We start from the raw sequence: 17860 nt of genomic DNA, 5'->3' as shown, positions 1-17860 counted from the left end.
AGACATTTATATAGGATAACATACTGTTCCACTTCCATTCTTTGGACCGATATACAAAGTAGTAAAAATAGGGAAAAATGTGTTTGTAAAAATGGGGATCAATAAATAATAACGAACTCTGATTTATTGCCAGTAAGAATATAAATTTGACACAATCACCCTGTAAAGCAATTTGACATTTCCTAGTAACGCTTAACATATGCATGCTTTGCTTTGAGACATTGTCACAATACTTCCAGGTATACACTGCAGAGGCTCTTGTACATGTGTATGGAGAGATGTGTTCAAGATGATTTATAGGAACAAAATTCACAATATACAAACACTGAAATCAACTCCAATATCCACAAACTATAGAATAAACAAATGGGTGTATGTATCCATAACTTAGAATACTATACCTTGGCAAACTAAATGGATACATTGAAAACCATCAATATGGATAAACTTCAAAACTGTAACATTTAAGAGAAAGAATCTCACCACATAACAACAAAAACTACATGATTCCATTTGTATAAAGTACAAAACCCAGCAATATATTGTTTCTGAATGCATACCTTGATGCTTACAACTCTAAAAAGAGGAAAAGGCAATGATTTTTACATAATTTATGATCATGGTAAACTCTCAGAGTGGAATGTGTTCAGAAAGAGGAACACAAAGATATGGAGATATTCTAATTATTAGACTGGTAGAACAAATTCATTTTATTATTTTCCTTAAACTGTGCATGTATGAGTATATGTGTAAAATTATAGGTTTTCTTCTACATCTATATATCTACAGTTATCTCGATATTATGGTTATGACTTCATTGGGTTGTATGGAATATTCTTTTCTTTTTTACCATTCATGGAAACATTTAAGATAATCTTTGTACATATTTTACTCAACAACTCTTTTGTTTAGGTGGGCGGGGATGGATTGGTGACTCTTGTAATGCTCTATATGAATTAGGTGATTTAATTTTCACAGGGATGTTTCTTGCAGAGTACTAGCATTATCCCCATTTTAAGGAAGTTTAGGCATAGAACAATTTCCTGTGTAAGCTAAGTGGCAAATTACTTGTGCAATACACACTTTGTTTACACTTCTATTTTTTTAATCAGTTCACTGTTTTACTAGTAAAAGTAACTGTACACTCAAGGCGCCTGGGTAGCTCAGTGGGTTAAGTGTCTGCCTTTGGCTCAGGTCATGATCTCAGGGTCCTGGGATCAAGCCCCGCATCAGGCTGCACGCTCAGTGGGGAGTTTGCTGGTCTCCCTCTCTCTCTGGCCTTCCCCCCCACTTGTGTGCTCTCTCTGAAAGAAATAAAATCTTTATAATAAATGACCACACAGAAAAACCTGTCATCATTCCTCTTTGTCCAGCAAATTAAATACAAAGTATTTACTCTTGAATTCAGAATCCACTGTAAGATTTTCAATCCACATTTTTCCACTTCCAACAATTTTTTCAAGCCATTTGAATAATGTCATTCCTCCTGAGCATGCTCCTTATTGCCCTTCTCCTCACAAACCCCCAATCCTTGTTTACCACACATGCTCTTCAGAAGATACCATCTTCCTCCCTGCTGTCAAGAGCCGAAACTAAATCATGCATCCAACCTCCCAAATGCCATTTTCTCATAAACATCGCCATCAATTTCTTTTTTCAGATAGCCCTTTTCCTGTCTCCTCTATGCAGTATTTTCTGATTGCCCCATTTAGATAGTCTCTCTCCTTTCTCTTAGTTCACATAAAACGTTGATTTATCTCTGTTGGAATTTAACATGATTCAGGGGATTGTACAAGATATTTCTTCAGTGCTCGTCACAAACTGGTAGAGTTAAAAGTGCAACATTTCTGCTGATAAACCAGAGGCACTGTTCCAAAATGGAAGGCTTCAGACCCTGAGAAAAAACAGAGGTGGTTCTCCTTTGGTGTAGGAAGTAAACCCATGGCTAAAAGCAATAAGACAGACTGATAACCAAAAACCACATAGAATAAGCCATTTTACATCTAATTGTTATAGTCCCTAATGCCTCCATGTATGATGCTGCCTTGGTATGCTAATATAGAAATATAGATGGTGTATTATAAGAGTTCATGCTACGTTAAAGATTTTATTTATTTGACAGAGAGAGAAATCACAAGTAGGCAGAGAGGCAGGCAGAGAGAGAGAGAGAGGAGGAAGCAGGCTCCCTGCTGAGCAGAGAGCCCGATGTGGGGCTCGATCCCAGGACCCTGGGATCATGACCCGAGCCGAAGGCAGAGGCTTTAACCCACTGAGCCACCCAGGCACTCCTTTTTTTTTTTTTTTAAGATGAGTTCATGCTACTTTAATAGAGACTTAGAGATACTAATAAATAAGGTATGTAATAAACAAGGCATGCATTTTTGTTCCTTAGAGAAGGAATGGTCCATAGACGAGCAGGAACAGCATCAAGTAGAAGCATGTAAGTAATGACCGCCCTTCAGAATCCCTGTATCATATAAAATTTCTGGGCTCAGGTCACATGCTCTGTTCTTTATATTAATTAGGTAAGCCATGGTAAAATGTATCCAGTATTATTTTCTTAAATGTTCATTCTTTACTTCCTCTGTTGGTCACACAGTCATATTCCGCATTGTGCTAGTTCAAAGAGACCACAACTTCTTTGTTTAGTGTCCTCTGGCACGGCAGAGATTTGGTTACAAGATTTGCAGGATAGTGGTTGATCTGGGATGCGCGCTAGGAGGCTTCACAAGCTGTGATTGAGAAGTCTTCCCTTTTCCCCTCAGCGGTTTAACATCAGTTCTGTGTCTAAGCTAAAGCAATGGAAATCATTCCATGGGCATTCAAGGATGAGCCTCTAACTTCAATTCTATTATTTAGATCCATGAAGGCAATATATAACTTTTCAAGAGAATGAACGATGATTTTAGATGATTCATTAGATATCCAGATTCCATTACCAAATCTTGTTAACAAATTAGCAAGCAGCCAGGATGAGGCCCAATTTATTTAGAAGCCAAAATGAAAGTGTATAATCAGAATAATATTCATAGTGATCACCGCTTAATTAAAATATATTTATCTTAGATACCTATTTCATTTCTTTTTAGTATAATTTTCATCAGCAGTGTAGAAACTGTAGTAGGTAACAATTTCAAAGTGTTTATAATTTTGAACATTGGACAGAATCAGGAAGGGTTTCTTTGTAAATTTTTTTATGGAGTTATCATGATCCTTCAGTATTAAGCACTGTAAAATATACATTAGAGTGTACAGTCATTTTTCAAGATTATTTTCACTATGTCACAAACATTTGAATCTAAGTAACCTTATAAAGAAGATTAATTTTTAGCATCACTGAATAAAGTAAACACATAAGCTCTTTAGTTATTTTCAGTAAACTTTCTTAGGTGGAGGATAATTTATTAAAGGGCTATTTATCTCACTTTGCAAAGTAAACCAAGTACATTTTATTTTAACTGAATTTGGTGACACGTTAATGTTAGAAAGAATATACATACTTTTAATATGCTTATTTGGAACTATTATTCTTTTGGAACTACTTTTTTTAAAGATCATTTGAAAAAGAGAAGGGGAGGGGGCAGAGGGAATCTCAACCAGAATCTCAACCAGAATATTAAGTTGACTTTGTGCTGAGCATGGAGTCCCATGCGGGGCTCGATTCCCATGAACCTGAGATCATGACCTGAGCAGAAATCATGAGTTGGTCACTTAACTGACTGAGCCATCCACGTGCCCCCTTTGGAACTATTATTAATGTAGACAAATACATGCTTACATTATCTGTTTGACATATTTTATATTGGAAAGAAAAAGCATCAGCAGATAATACAAAATAATTTCTACAAAGTGAATAATTACATAGTGTTAGTAATTCTGGAAAGAAAAATAAAGATTGCATTTTCTAAGAAAAACGCCACTTGTAATTTTTTTTTTTTTTAATTCTCCCTGACCTCTATGCCTGAGATTTTGAAATAAAGGTGATTTACGGTGAAAATAAGTTTAAGGAAGCCAACAATTTTCACTCACTCTATAATTCTGCATTACAAAATAAATCAGCAACCTTTATTCTTCAGTGCTTAACAACGTATTATTTTCATTTTACCATGCACATGGAATACAGTATTCTCTTCCAAGGTCACTGTTAGTACCATGCTGTAGATGCATTTGTTAGAAGTTGCTCTAAGGTTAATTACTAAGTGACAAGTCCAAAGCCAATACAAACTATTTACTTTTGGCAACAGAAGGTGAACCGAAATTTCTTTCCAGATCTAGTAGCTTTATGTTTCAGTGTATTACTCTTCTGCTTCCAAATTAATCTCCATTATGTTGAATACATATTCTAGTATTCATAAGCTTACCTCCTGAGATAACACAGAGGGGAAAGCTTCATAAACTGGAGGGTGCTGTCAATGGCTAGTAACACACCCCTACTCTTCTTAGGGCGTGGTTGGCAGTTTGTGGAACACAGAATCATTGAGAACAGAGATGACAAAAGGTTTGAGAACTGAGTCCTGGATTCTTCAGATTCTTAGCATTTGGGTTGACAATGAAAACCCACAAAAAAGAAGAGGAAGAGATGCTCATGAAATAAGAAACTACTGGTTGGCAATCCTGAAGGAGCCACACAATGAAACTTCTGTGGAGGCATTCTGAGCACACCACAGGACAAAAGACATCTGAATACACATTTAGTGATCTTTGTTGTCACTTACAGCTACTCAATTAAAATTATCTTTAAGAATGCTAAACACACACACACACATACACACACACACACACACACACACACAGAATACTGCTAAACATATGATATAACGTTATAGAAGCAATGGTGACTACGACAATAGAAGTTATCTCAGGCCATCGGAAGACTGAAAATCACCCTACTATTCCTGAATGTGTTGTATCTGAATCAACTTCTGGTCAAATTCATTTTGTCTAAGTTACCAGAGTAAACCACCGTTATCAACATGAATTTGGTCACAGGTTACACAGTCTTTGTTTTTGAAAATGGAAACTCAAATTATCACATGAGAACTGCAAGAAGTGCTATTATTCTAAAACTATACATAGAGCGTATCATGCTTAGCGAAATAAGTCAAGCGGAGAAAGACAAATATCATATTATCTCCCTGATATGAGGAAGTGGTGATGCAACATGGGGGCTTAAGTGGGTAGGAGAAGAATCCATGAAACAAGATGGGATAGGGAGGGAGACAAACCATAAGTGACTCTTAATCTCACGAAACAAACTGTGGGTTGCTGGGGGAGAGGGGGTTGGGAGAAGGGGGGTGGGGTTATGGACATTGGGGAGGGTATGTGCTTTTGGGTAAATTGGAAGGGGAGATGAACCATGAGAGACTATGGACTCTGAAAAACAATCTGAGGGGTTTGAAGTGGCGGGGGGGTGGGAGGTTGGGGTACCAGGTGGTGGGTATTATAGAGGGCACGGCTTGCATGGAGCACTGGGTGTGGTGAAAAAATAATGAATACTGTTTTTCTGAAAATAAATAAATTGGAAAAAAAAACTATACATGAAATGGTTTTGTGACAGTGGTGCTTTAGTGGCATTCTGGGTTGTTTTTCATTTGAAACTATCAGAATTGGGGGATATTAGAAGAATAGTTAAGTAGTGGAAAAAGTATTGATGATAGTGTCAGTAGGTTTGCTCTGCCTGTCTAAAAGAACAGAACTTGTTTTTCTCCACTGGCGTTAAGAACCTGCAATCAATTAGCAACCTTGAAAGGAGGGTGAGTGTCAGAGGTGAGGCAAAATGAAGGTTCAAAGCCATTTATATCCTGTAATTCCAGGTTACTAGTGAAATAATCACACCTACACAAATGAGCCAAATTCAATACAATAAAAAAAAAAAGTTTCTAGAAGATTGGGATTTTTAGATCATCTTACTGAAATAAGAAAGTGTTTTCAGTTTCCCAAGAGTAAACACTGCACAGTATACGTGACTGCTTTTTATAAGAAACACATCAGCTATCATTTGAAAACTGACAGCCATCAGTTTTAAGAGCTAAACATTTGTTAAATTATTTGATACCATCAGTGATGAAAACTAAGTCATACCTAAAAAGTACATAAATATTTTGATGGTAAAACTTTGCACTTTTTTCTGAAATCAACACAAACAAAGGCAGACAAAATATCAGGTCAAGTGATAATTAGTAAAATATTTATCAACTTTGAAAATTCTCATAAATGGAGGAAAATAAAATTTGCAGAACACAGTATTAGTATCATTCCATATATATATATACATATATATATGGCTATAAACACATAATACATGTATGTGTAACTATTTTTAATGAGACATTTTTGAGGTGACAAATGAAATATGTATTCTACTTACAATTTTTTTTAATAAGGAATCACATCAGTGTACAGAAGAAATAATAGTGCATTTCAAGTCCCTTACACAAACGACAACAGGTTAACTTGCTAGAGCACATGAGTTTTAAGCCATTAAGACCACCCAAACTATGTCTTAGCTTCCTTTAGCAATATATCAAATGAGTCAAACACAAGGAAAATATGATAGTGTTTTATAAAAATAGAAATGTGACCTCTGCTTTAACACTTTCTCTGTCCCTGTTTATTTCAGCCTACTATCCACAGTGGTTTCCTAACCACTTATTAAAAATTGAAAGGCAACAGCTATAAACTCTGAGAAACATGAGAAGCAGCCCACTTACAGCAGACGTGGATTTTTTTTAATGTTTGCCTGGAGTTGCTGAAAACCATCTATCTCTTAAATCTCTCCAATTCTGATGGATAGTTGCTCGTACCACACCCGTCCCCATCAGTAATAACTGAAAACAGGATTTTGAAGTAAAAATGCATTCTTGCCACCTTGACAAGTATGGTTTTGTGTGAAAATTATTAGTAGTTAAATAGCCTCCACTGTCTCTACTTCTCTTATGAAACAAACAAAACAAGAGTTATCTATTAATACATAAGGAGTTCTTGAGCTTAAATAACTCCAAGAATGAAAAAATCCCTATAAAAATGCTTATTCTATACTTACACACACACATAATTTATAGATGAAATTTCAACCTACACTTTTTTATAATAATGTTTATTCTTTAAAACCCTAATATTCAAATAACAATGAAACTACGAGATACATAAATACTCAAACAAATGAAAAAAAAAGAAAGATTAACTAATATTAACCTAGGTAAGTATCAATATTCTAAAATACAATGGAGGACATTTTAACTCTTAATAAGAATTTTTTTTCTAGAAAACACTTTTATTTGCTTTTTCTATTTCTTCCCTTTTCATTGTTTTGGTCTAAACAGCAAAATATAGAAAAGAGAAGAATCAATCTGATAAACTATTTTAATACCAATAACAAAAGCACATATCCTTACCTGCTCCTACACAAGTAGAAGATATTTAATTTTCACTAGGAAAGCAATTTCCTAATATATCAAGAAATTTTTGTGGTCCTTTGTTCCATTGCTGCTGCCGTGTACTAAACCCCAGCTATTTACTTTCTGTGTCTAACAGGAAAACATATTTCTTTATATTAATTGCCCTTTGGATTTTGCACCTCTGAGGCTTCCATTCCTTTAACCAATATATTTGCCTTATAAAACAGGATCCTAGGAAGAATGGAGTATTGATGTTTGAAGCATGTGTAGTGTTCTAAATTTACTACAAGAAGTGAAAAGTAAATGAATTCTTCTCCCACCAAAGTCATGAAAGGACATGTCTAATAGTTCCAAAGCAGCCCTTTGTGATTTACAGGGAGACTATCTGACCAGCCTCCAGATAGGGCTGCACAGGTCCACCAAATTACTTTATAAAGTGATCACCTTTGGTATGACCTCAGATAAATGAAGAGCTGAAAGTTAGCTCCCTTGGACCCATGAACTTGTACACTGCTTTCTCAGGTGACAGCTTCAGTTGTCTTGCCCATCTGAACATCTGCATGTATGTAACAAGGAAGAGCCAACATTCTTCATTTTTTAAAATGAAGAAAAGGAAACCAAACTCATCTGGTGACTTCTTGTTGTTGTCATTTGGAAGTTCCACTTTTGTGGGGGTGACCAGTCCAGCAATACTGGAAATGGGTTTCAAACCCAGACAATTGGAACGAGGTGAATGGTTGGTGAGAGTTTGGGAGAAGAACAAATTCGTAAGGTAAAATCCAAGTAGTTTTTCATTATAAATAGCCCTACATTTAACCAGTTTCTTTGTAATTCAGCTATGATGAAATTCTATAAGATTATTTCTTATAGAATGATGAAATATAATGAAGTTGCAGAGTTTGATTATTTAGAAGAGTTCACCCATCCTGATTGCATGTTATTTATCAATAGACACTTAATAGTAACCCAGCTCATTATTTCAAGCCCTGAGAATTATCCGACTTTAAGAACTTTAATTCTCAGAACTGGTCGTTCACAAATCTTTCACAGAAAAAAAAAAAACAAAAAACAAAAAACGAAAAAACGCTATTTCCATTTAAAGCCATTAGTTAAAAGTAAATAACACTCCCAAGAATACAGGTCCTGAATAACTAAAAATGGGTTCATTGTCATTTCCAATTCCTTTTGCATGCTTCTGAATTCACTGTCTTTATTCATTTGCATTCATACTAATAATTATCCTCAAAATTAGACTTCAAAATTCATTCTTTAGAAGTGGTGATGGAACCACACACTTACAGTCTGTGATTTTTAGGGTCCTCTTGACTTCTCCACTTCCTGATCCCCCACAACCGTCTTCATCATCACAGTCCCCGCTGACCTGTTCAACCATGCCACCGCCACTGCCCGTCTGATGCTGCCACTTGTCGGGTTTGGGTGACCTACCCTGTAACAGCTAAATGTGGATACCAAAAACACATATTAACAGCAAACTCAAATCACCTAAGAAAGCTATTCAGAAATATATGTGGGAATTAGAATCATTTTCTGATGTGGATCTACTATTTTGATGAGAACACCTGGCCAAATCAAGTCTGTAATAAAAATTAAAACTACCAAAATAATCGTAAGTAATGGGCAAGTTCTTACAGCTATGAAGATCTACAATCTGCATATGAAATCAGTGATCAAGCTTGGGCTGAGGTTTTGGAAAGCAAATAAACCAGGCTTCTTGCTCCTGGAGAGTGCCTGGAGACTCCTTTTGCTCTGAATTAACATGTTTAAGCATGGTAAATCAAACTTCAGTACAACACAACTCCCTTCGCAGTATATTGGCTGATACTGTTGTGCTGTGTTGTAAACCAAGAATCCAAAATTTCTCAAAACAGTAAAATTATTCAAGAAAAGTTTCCATTAAAAGAATGCAGAATTTTGGGCATTTACATTTATAGCTTAAACTTTCTTGGATCAAATGCATTGTCCACTGCCTATGGCACAGAATTGAACCTTAGAGCAAAAGACATAGATCCTACTTCCATTTCTACAAATCACTTGTGAAATTGAACCAACTTCTTGGTTCTTGGCTCTCAAGCATTTCATTTACTTATATGAGCAAAATAGATGGAATACTCATTTTCCCCTACAGCACAAGAGCGCTGGTAATATTTTTGAATAATATTGGAAATGCCTGAGCCCCTTTTCAAGAAGGTGATGTTATGAATAATAGAATACTTTACTTAAAGCTAAATCTGAGCAAAATTATTCAATAGATGACATATACCCCCATAAGGCAGTTTTGGAGAACACATGACCAAGCATGAGCACTAGAAGGTTCTGCTATATTATGAATGAAATGTACCCCTGCCGAATACTTAATGGACATTTAAATTTTCAGGGTGCTTTATGAAATATCAGGATTATTACTTCTAAGAGATTTTCTAGACAGTAGTATTATTTAGCAGATAATAATGAAACACACAGCCCAAGGTTAATATTTCAAATTGAAAAACATAGGTTGAAATATCCTCAGGACATCTAAGATGAACATGTTTAGCATTTAAAGAACAGTTATATCAAAGCAACCGGACTTTGACAATTTATAAGCTTTCAAAATAAAAACTAACATTATGTCAAAAATAGCGAAATATTAAACTCTTTTTTTAATTTAAAAAATTTAAATATTTTATTTTATTTTTTTTTATTTGAGAAAGAGAGAGAGAGTATACAAGTGGGGGAGTCGGGCAGAAGGAGAGAGAGAAGCAGACTGTTCACTCAGCAGGGAGCCCGATGTGGGGCTCGATCCCAGGATCTGGAGATCCTAACCTGAGTGAAAGACAGATGCTGAGCCAACTGAGCCACCCGGTGCCCCCAAAATATTACAATTCTTCAAGATTAATTTTCTAACAAAAATGAAATGGTGAAACAATTTGACAATAATTTTAAAATTCTTGTCAGAACTTATTTCTATTTACTATCATTTTCTAAATGTGTTACTAGGTATTACATTTAAAAAGAGGTCTCCCCTGATTTTCTAGCATATTCCTCCAAACAAGAGTTTAATATTCCATAAGACACCACCTCACTGAAAAGACCATACCCCTGGGAAACAAGCTGTCAGATTTTACCTTTTTTTTACTTTTCATCTTCTCTGGCTTTTTATAGTACCTCTCACTGTTTTTCAAGCCCATGAACATGTGATGTAATCATCATTTCTTATATCAACTCATCAAAAGTATTCAAAATTCCATCTGACCCATACTTCCGGGTTCCCAATAATCCTGTCTTCCTCTAATAGGGTCAGTGTCTGTGTCCTCTTCATGAAAGTTCTGCCTTACAATGTTCATTTCCTCACTTCTCAATCATCATACTTCCACAAATGTTCATTATCATTCTCAAAATTATTATAAAATTTATCTTGCAAAAATCCCCAATACATTTCTAAACAACAAAAACCAGATTTTCACAGCAAGATTCTTACTCAAATCCCACTTTTTTGGACTAAACTATTCTTATTCCATCTTACCTTGATCATCTTTCTCCTCACACTTCCAAGAAAATAAAGATAAATGTTTCCATGATGAGTGGAAACCTCTGTTCTTTCTTCGTAGTCTCTTTTTGGGAACCCATCCTAACAGACTGTGTTCTCACCTGGACACAAATCATACCCAAGTCTTATCTCAGCTTCTGGTATAATACTTCATCTCTAAGCAGTGATTGGATCTAAAAATGTACTCTACTGCTTTGTATCTTAAAATAAACTTTCATCTCCACTCTCCATGTATCATTACAACTTCTCAACCCTTTATTGCAGGGGACGTCAGTCTCTTACCTACCACCACCATATTATATTCCCCATATCAGTGCTTTCACCACAACCCTTCTTTTCCTCAATGCTCCCTGTTGTCCTTAACTCTCAAAAACTGTTCATTCCCAACATGTGTCCGGAGGAGAAATAGGACTACAGATGGACAAATCACAGAAAGTGATCCTATAGTAAAATATCTGTGAAATTCCTACGGTGGTCCCTTCTTGATATCCACAAGCTGGAGGCTCCTGAGAAACCTCACAGCAAGCCATCCTGTTGAAGAGTTGAGCATTGCCTCACATTTTCTAAATTTACATGAGCAAATTACCTCCTCCCTTCACTCAACACCTGCTGACATACATTGGGATATGAGGTCTAGAAAATGAAGTTCAAATTTTTGCTGCAAAATTTTGTTTTTGTTTCTGTTAATTATGTCTATATAAATAACATAATTAATATAATTAACATGTCTATAGTCCCCTGATACCCAAGTCCTGCCCCACAGCAGTCAGTTTGCTTTCCATAGGGAAATTGTGTGAATTTGTAGGTCTTCAATTTTGTTTGTGCTTGTTTTATACTCTTCTCACTTCCAATTCTTATTTTCCCTCCACATCGAATCCCCCTTTCCTCTATTTCAACTCATCATATTATACATAACCCTCAAGTTCAAACTCAAATAACTCTTTTCCCACTCCATACCTATTTCTTAGATCTTTTACGTACAACTATGTGTCCCATTCATGGGCACTTAATTAAATTTCCTGAGCATATGCCATGCCTTCCTGATTAATGGTTAATCTCTGAAAGATGAGACCCCAATTTCATCATTTTTATATTCCCAATCATGAACTAAAGGGATTTCTATATTACAGATGTTAAATAAATAAGTTTTGATTCATTTGAAATTTGAAAATAATATATTAATTGCTCTGTCTTCCATATCCTTTAGATCTAACTTAGTAAAGTGCCTTCACTTTTACTCTAGTCTTCAGAGGCTATGATATTCTAGAACAGTTTTTGGATTCATGCTTATTGACTGGTGGATGAATTTATTTATTCAATGACATGAATTGGGTACATATTATACAACACATATATATTTTGAAGGCTATAATTCACATCAAAGGAGAAGACATAGCGTTAGTTCTTAAGAAGTACTCACTATGTAGTTCTTATTTCAGTCAGTCTTCATGAATATGCAATAAGGTAAAATTAATATAAAGGAAATAATGTGAAAATTAGGAAAAGAAAAACAGACTAAAGGTTTCATATTGTGATCTTCCTAACTTATTTTTCCTTTTAATCTTAAAAAGAAGTTAATCTCATTCGTGGGCTCCTGGAAGCATCTAAAGAGTTGTTTAACAAAAAATTAACATTGAAGGATTATGCCAAGAAATACTTCCCCAAGATATTTAGGTTTGCCATCAGCAAACATAAGGGTATTCCAATTACCTTTTTAAGTGAATATCTAGGAATAGGAATCCAGTGTCAAAAATTATGTATATAAAATATTCATTTTTTTCTAGAGTAGGCAGGGAACTTTAACTTCACGATCTGGGTCACCACGCAATGAAATCATCCCAGTTCTTACCCCGGGAATCCGCTCTTTACAACCCTCTCCTTCTCCAGTGCCTGGGAGGCAGCATGCAAATCACTCCCCCAGTGCTCTGTTGGCCCCACCTCCACGGCCAAGTGTTGTTTCTCATGCTATTCTTAAGTCAGTTTTGAGAAATATACGTAGGCTTCTCTTCTGTCAAAGAGGAGCCTTCCCCCACAGGTCTTTAAGTAAAACAAAATAATTTCCACATATGCCCATTTAAGGCAACACCCACAAATAAGATGACCGTACAGAATGGTCAAGAAGCCACTTTTTATAAATAGCATATGAAAGTCAGTCATGTTATAGTAGACACACTCATGCCACACACTGCATCAAGTCTCTCCTTCTCATCACATCCACGGATAGTCATCCCATTTACTCATAAAATATAGAACGTGTTATAAGCATTTTTCAAAATTTACAACATTGAAAAATTTAACATTACTTCTCTGGATCTACATTCTTTGCATCTTTAAAAGAAGATCAATGTGGAAGGCTTTGAGACTATTATTTGGACTTAATAAAGGGCTAACATATTGTGAGTGCTCAAGTAACGGTTATTTAGATCATTATTACCATTATAACCAGTAGGAGCTGATACCAGTACCCCGATTCTGTCTTTGAAAAAGTAAACCCATGCAGGGGTAAAACGTATTTCCCTTCATCCTCATCCTGTCTTGGCTCTGAGTCTGCCCAATTGTAAAGATGTGGCATTGGAACCCCTGAACCTATTCCCTAGTCATGAAAGGTAGAAAGTCGATCGATACATACATATTTATAGAATACTTACAACAGAGGAAAGGGCATGACTTTGAGTCCCACACATGCATTAATTGTGTGCCTTTAAGCAAATCACTTAAGCCCATTAAAACTTATTTTATTCTACTGAATGCAAGGGAAAGCACTTCATATAGCGTAAGGCACTCTACACATTTACAGTGTCCCCTGCAAAACGCTACATCCATAAAACTGAGAAATAAAGTCAGGACAGTGAAAAAACCCACAACTTTTAGGGTGTTCCCCTTACCTCAATGCCATGTGGTTTGTGCAGTCAGCTGATTAGCTGAAAATAGTCAGTGCTGATGACTGATGCTTCCTGCTTCTGTTTAATTGGTTTAGGAAGCTCATTAGGTATGCTATCTTGGAGGATGAGTTCGGTGGGTAGAATATCTGATGACTCTAAGGCAAATGTATTTCTTTCAGCTGGTGAATTAATCTCTCAATAGACTCAATTTGCTTTTTACTAACGGTCTGGCAATATCCCACAGTTGCAATATCCTTTCAAACACTTACAATAAAATCTGGCTAGAGATGGCTCACATACACAACATGCTTGCTGTGAAAGAGAAACGTCTTCGTCAAAAATTTCCAAATGTGAAAGCAACTGAATGTGCCTCAAAACCCTACAGGCAGTGATGCATCTCTCAAATATTTCCCCCCATCCCCTTACAACCATTTACACAGATATTCAAGAAGTACATATGTATTTAGAAAGCATTAGTCATCAGATACGTGCCTCTAGTCATCTATTCAAATGCAGACGGAGTAGAATCTGCTGTTTTATGCTGGAGAATATTCAGGGTGAAAAATAAATGTTGACAGAAAAATTTCAAGCCAAAGAACTGAAGATACAGAAAAAAAATTACAATTATACTTCCACTTCATCATTAATAAGACATCTCTAAAGATCCGTTTTAAGTACAGACTGAAAAAAATCTCTTTGAATATATACATGCAAATATATACATATATATGAATTTAATTTTATTATAAAGCCGTTGGTATCTGCACTTTCATGCAGTTTAAGTGAAACTTACAGAGAAATGTATGGGAAATAGGCAAACAACGGAAGCTCATAACATTTTAAAATTGGAAATCTGATTCAAAATTCCTCATGATGTATTTTTAAAGTTATCTCTGTTGCATATTTCAAATGAGAACTTTAAAAAAATGCATTATATAATACACTCTCTTTTCTGCAACTTAATTTCCCTTGCCCCAAACTTCTAATTTCACTCCCATCTAGACCTCACCCTTCCCATCCTTTCTTTATCACCTCCTTTACTAACACTATTACAGTCGCATTTTATAAATCTTTTTATACCAAAATTTCCTACTCTTCCTCTTTCAAATATAAAAAAATTATTTCAGGTTCAGGTAACATAACCGCAAATCTCCAGATTCATATTTTCAAAACCATCAAAACCGTAACAGACTATTCTATCCAAAAAGCCAAACACATTTTACAATATGTCATGTTATGTTACGTTGACCAGACACAGAAGTCCTTTCTGTAGGGTTTCTTGTCAGTGTTTGCTTTAAGTTTGAGCTTTCTGATCTCGGCTTCTGTTGCACCAGTAATTTGAAAGGTCACTGTTCTGTTGGCATTTAGTTTATGCAAGGCAGTCTGGCAATTTATAAAAGTCTTGTGATTTTGTAAATAGAATACTGAACTTAGAAAAGGCCCACTACATTCACTATCTGGCTTCTAATGCTGCAAAAAAACCATCATTTTTTCCTTGTTTCTGTATGAAAATTCTGTATGTCTCCTTTCCACTGCGCTTACCTTCAAATCAGAAAACGGCTGGTTCCACTTTAGAGCTGTTGTACCAAAGTGACCAGGTATGTTTATAATTAATGTGTGTTACACTCCAAACTCTACGTTTGACCTCACAGGAGAGTTTAAACTAAAAATTAATGAGTAAGTGCAGGAATAGAATGGAAGTAGGGGTATAAACACAGCCTCAAAAGCAACTCAAAAAATTGGGGGACACTTTTTTCCCCAAAACAGGAAGTGTGCATGCCAAACATTAGTGATTCTTAAGTGACTTTTGTGAAACACCTGCGTGAAAACACTCTCAGGATCTGGAAAGAACTGGTGAAAAAGCAAAACACCTTTCATCCAAGACAACGTCAGAGTTCACAGTTGGAGTCTTCCATCAAAACACCAGAGCCGGGGCACCTGGGTGGCTCAGTGGGTTAAGCTGCTGCCTTCGGCTTGGGTCATGATCTCAGGGTCCTGGAATCGAGTCCCGCATCGGGCTTTCTGCTCAGCAGGGAGCCTGCTTCCCTCTATCTCTCTCTCTGCCTGCCTCTCTGTCTACTTGTGATCTCTCTCTGTCAAATAAATAAATAAAATCTTTAAAAACAAAACAAAACAAAACACCAGAGCCTCCTACCAAAACAACCATGCTGAGTTAGCTGGACAAATACAGATCATAGCCGCAATAGGAAAGAAACGAGGACACTTTGGGATAGGCAGTGAGTGTGTAAGGACCCTGTAGCAGGAGAATGGGAGAAGAAGGGGAGGAGGAGATTGGGACCTGTAGGTAAATCAAAAACATGCTAGATGTTCAATGAAATGAGTAGATGTGTAATGCAAGTCAGACATTTCATGATGCATAACATTTATATTTCCCCCCAAAGTCCCGAAAGAGGTGAGAATTATTTTCTTGATGTTACTATCCAATGTCCCACCTAATTTATGAATGTTCTAAATCATTATTGAGTAGCCACTTATATAGAAAAAATCACACCCCATATTGTTACTCACACATGTTACAGGACAGAAACCATCGAGATTTCTAGCTGTTCCAGGTGAGTCTATAATTAAAATTAAAGGGCATCCTAAACCAGAAGAATCAGATATTAAATAATCTCATTTTTTCACTTTTCTTCGGTGAAGAGTAAATTTGTATCATTCATGATGTGGTATATTATTGGGAAGCAATCTGTTAACATGCCGAAACCCTGTATCTCTGTAACTAGGTCTTCATATGGGTGAGAAGTATTTAAATTCTCAGGTGACACAGGTGACACAGAATTTCATGTATATTTGCCCTATATGTACAGTCATTTGAGCCCAGATGGCCTCAGGAAACTGCCTCTGCCCACTTCGGGTGTCACAGCAAGTAAAGGTACTAGTCACGTACTGCTCAGAACGTGTACCATTTGCCTTGTTATCCCATACCAGCTTCCACGACACTACAGGGCACAACCACCAAATTTCCAAAATCAAAGACAGAACAAAACTGAACATCTGCTCCTCCTGAGCAAACAAGGGAAAGTATCCCAAAACCTGATGGATGAATGGTTGGAAGAGGAATTCTAGATAACGGACAGCTCGTGAATCAACCACACTCTCTAGAAGGGAAGCAGGACCCAGACTACGAAGGCAGTTTTAACTTTACATGCATGTGCTAGTTAATGATATACTATTAATTTTACATGTGCTCCTGAGTGGTTTTCTTTACTCAATTCTTCTGCTAAATTTTGCTTTTTTCTCAGTTGAGTCATAAAGAAAACGATTGATGGTGTCAGCAACTCAGTTCTCTCTGCTGACAGAAGGACCATGTCCTTTCTGCAGAGAACATGGGAATTAGCATTTTCCACTTATTTAGATTTTCCCTTGCCATTTCATTTCATTATCTTAGTATATTTCCAACAGGATTATATAACGTATGCCATTCCACTGATATGTGCCATGGTCCCTGTCTTTAATGACTGATCTTTCTAAGACTGATGTCATCAGAAACAGCAAAGGAAAAAAAAATTAAAAGGAAGGAAGGAAAGGAGGGAAGGAAGGAGGAAGGAGAACTTTAATTGGGAAGCATGGTCAAGTCTAAAAGGTCCAGATCAGAAAAGATTTTTATTTGTTAATTCGTCAAAATGTCCATTGCTTTTTCGAAAGGACTATGACGGATGGCAAATTCATTTAAAACCTGGTTTTGGCAACTAACCTACACTGCCTTCACTGGCCAGCTGTGCAGATCTCATCCTCAAATGCTCTATTAAAACATTCTAGGGAAGATTCCTCTGAAGTTCCCCGGTCTATTAAAGGTTTACTTCCAAGGAGCTCATTCTGATCTCATTTAGTATGACACCCTTGTGTATGCCAGATGGTAACAAGAGTTAGAGCTTCACAAATGTCATTCTGATTTTCACCTTTGCAGTGAAATTCCCTTCATCTAGCGCTCTTTACATAAACTATAAAAATACGGACAAAGATATGCCACATGAGGATTAAGGAAATGTGATTTTGCAAATATTCTAGAAATA

The 17860-nt window shown here is 36.2% G+C and overlaps 1 protein-coding gene across 2 annotated transcripts in view; it reads right to left on the bottom strand.

The window, feature by feature from the left end:
- The window catches only part of GPC5 (glypican 5), a 1436212-nt gene that overhangs the window by 721374 nt on the left and 696978 nt on the right, over positions 1 to 17860 (bottom strand). For both annotated transcript variants that reach the window (XM_044249951.1, XM_044249952.1), the window contains exon 7: positions 8697 to 8853. In XM_044249951.1, coding sequence (XP_044105886.1) covers positions 8697 to 8853 — 157 coding nt within the window. The remainder of the gene's footprint in view (positions 1 to 8696; positions 8854 to 17860) is intronic.

Source organism: Neovison vison, chromosome 5 (genome assembly GCF_020171115.1).
Source record: "Neovison vison isolate M4711 chromosome 5, ASM_NN_V1, whole genome shotgun sequence".
NCBI classification, from domain to species: Eukaryota; Metazoa; Chordata; class Mammalia; order Carnivora; family Mustelidae; genus Neogale; species Neogale vison.
The sequence above is the reverse complement of the archived record's forward strand: the minus strand, read 5'-3'. Positions and strand labels throughout refer to the sequence as shown.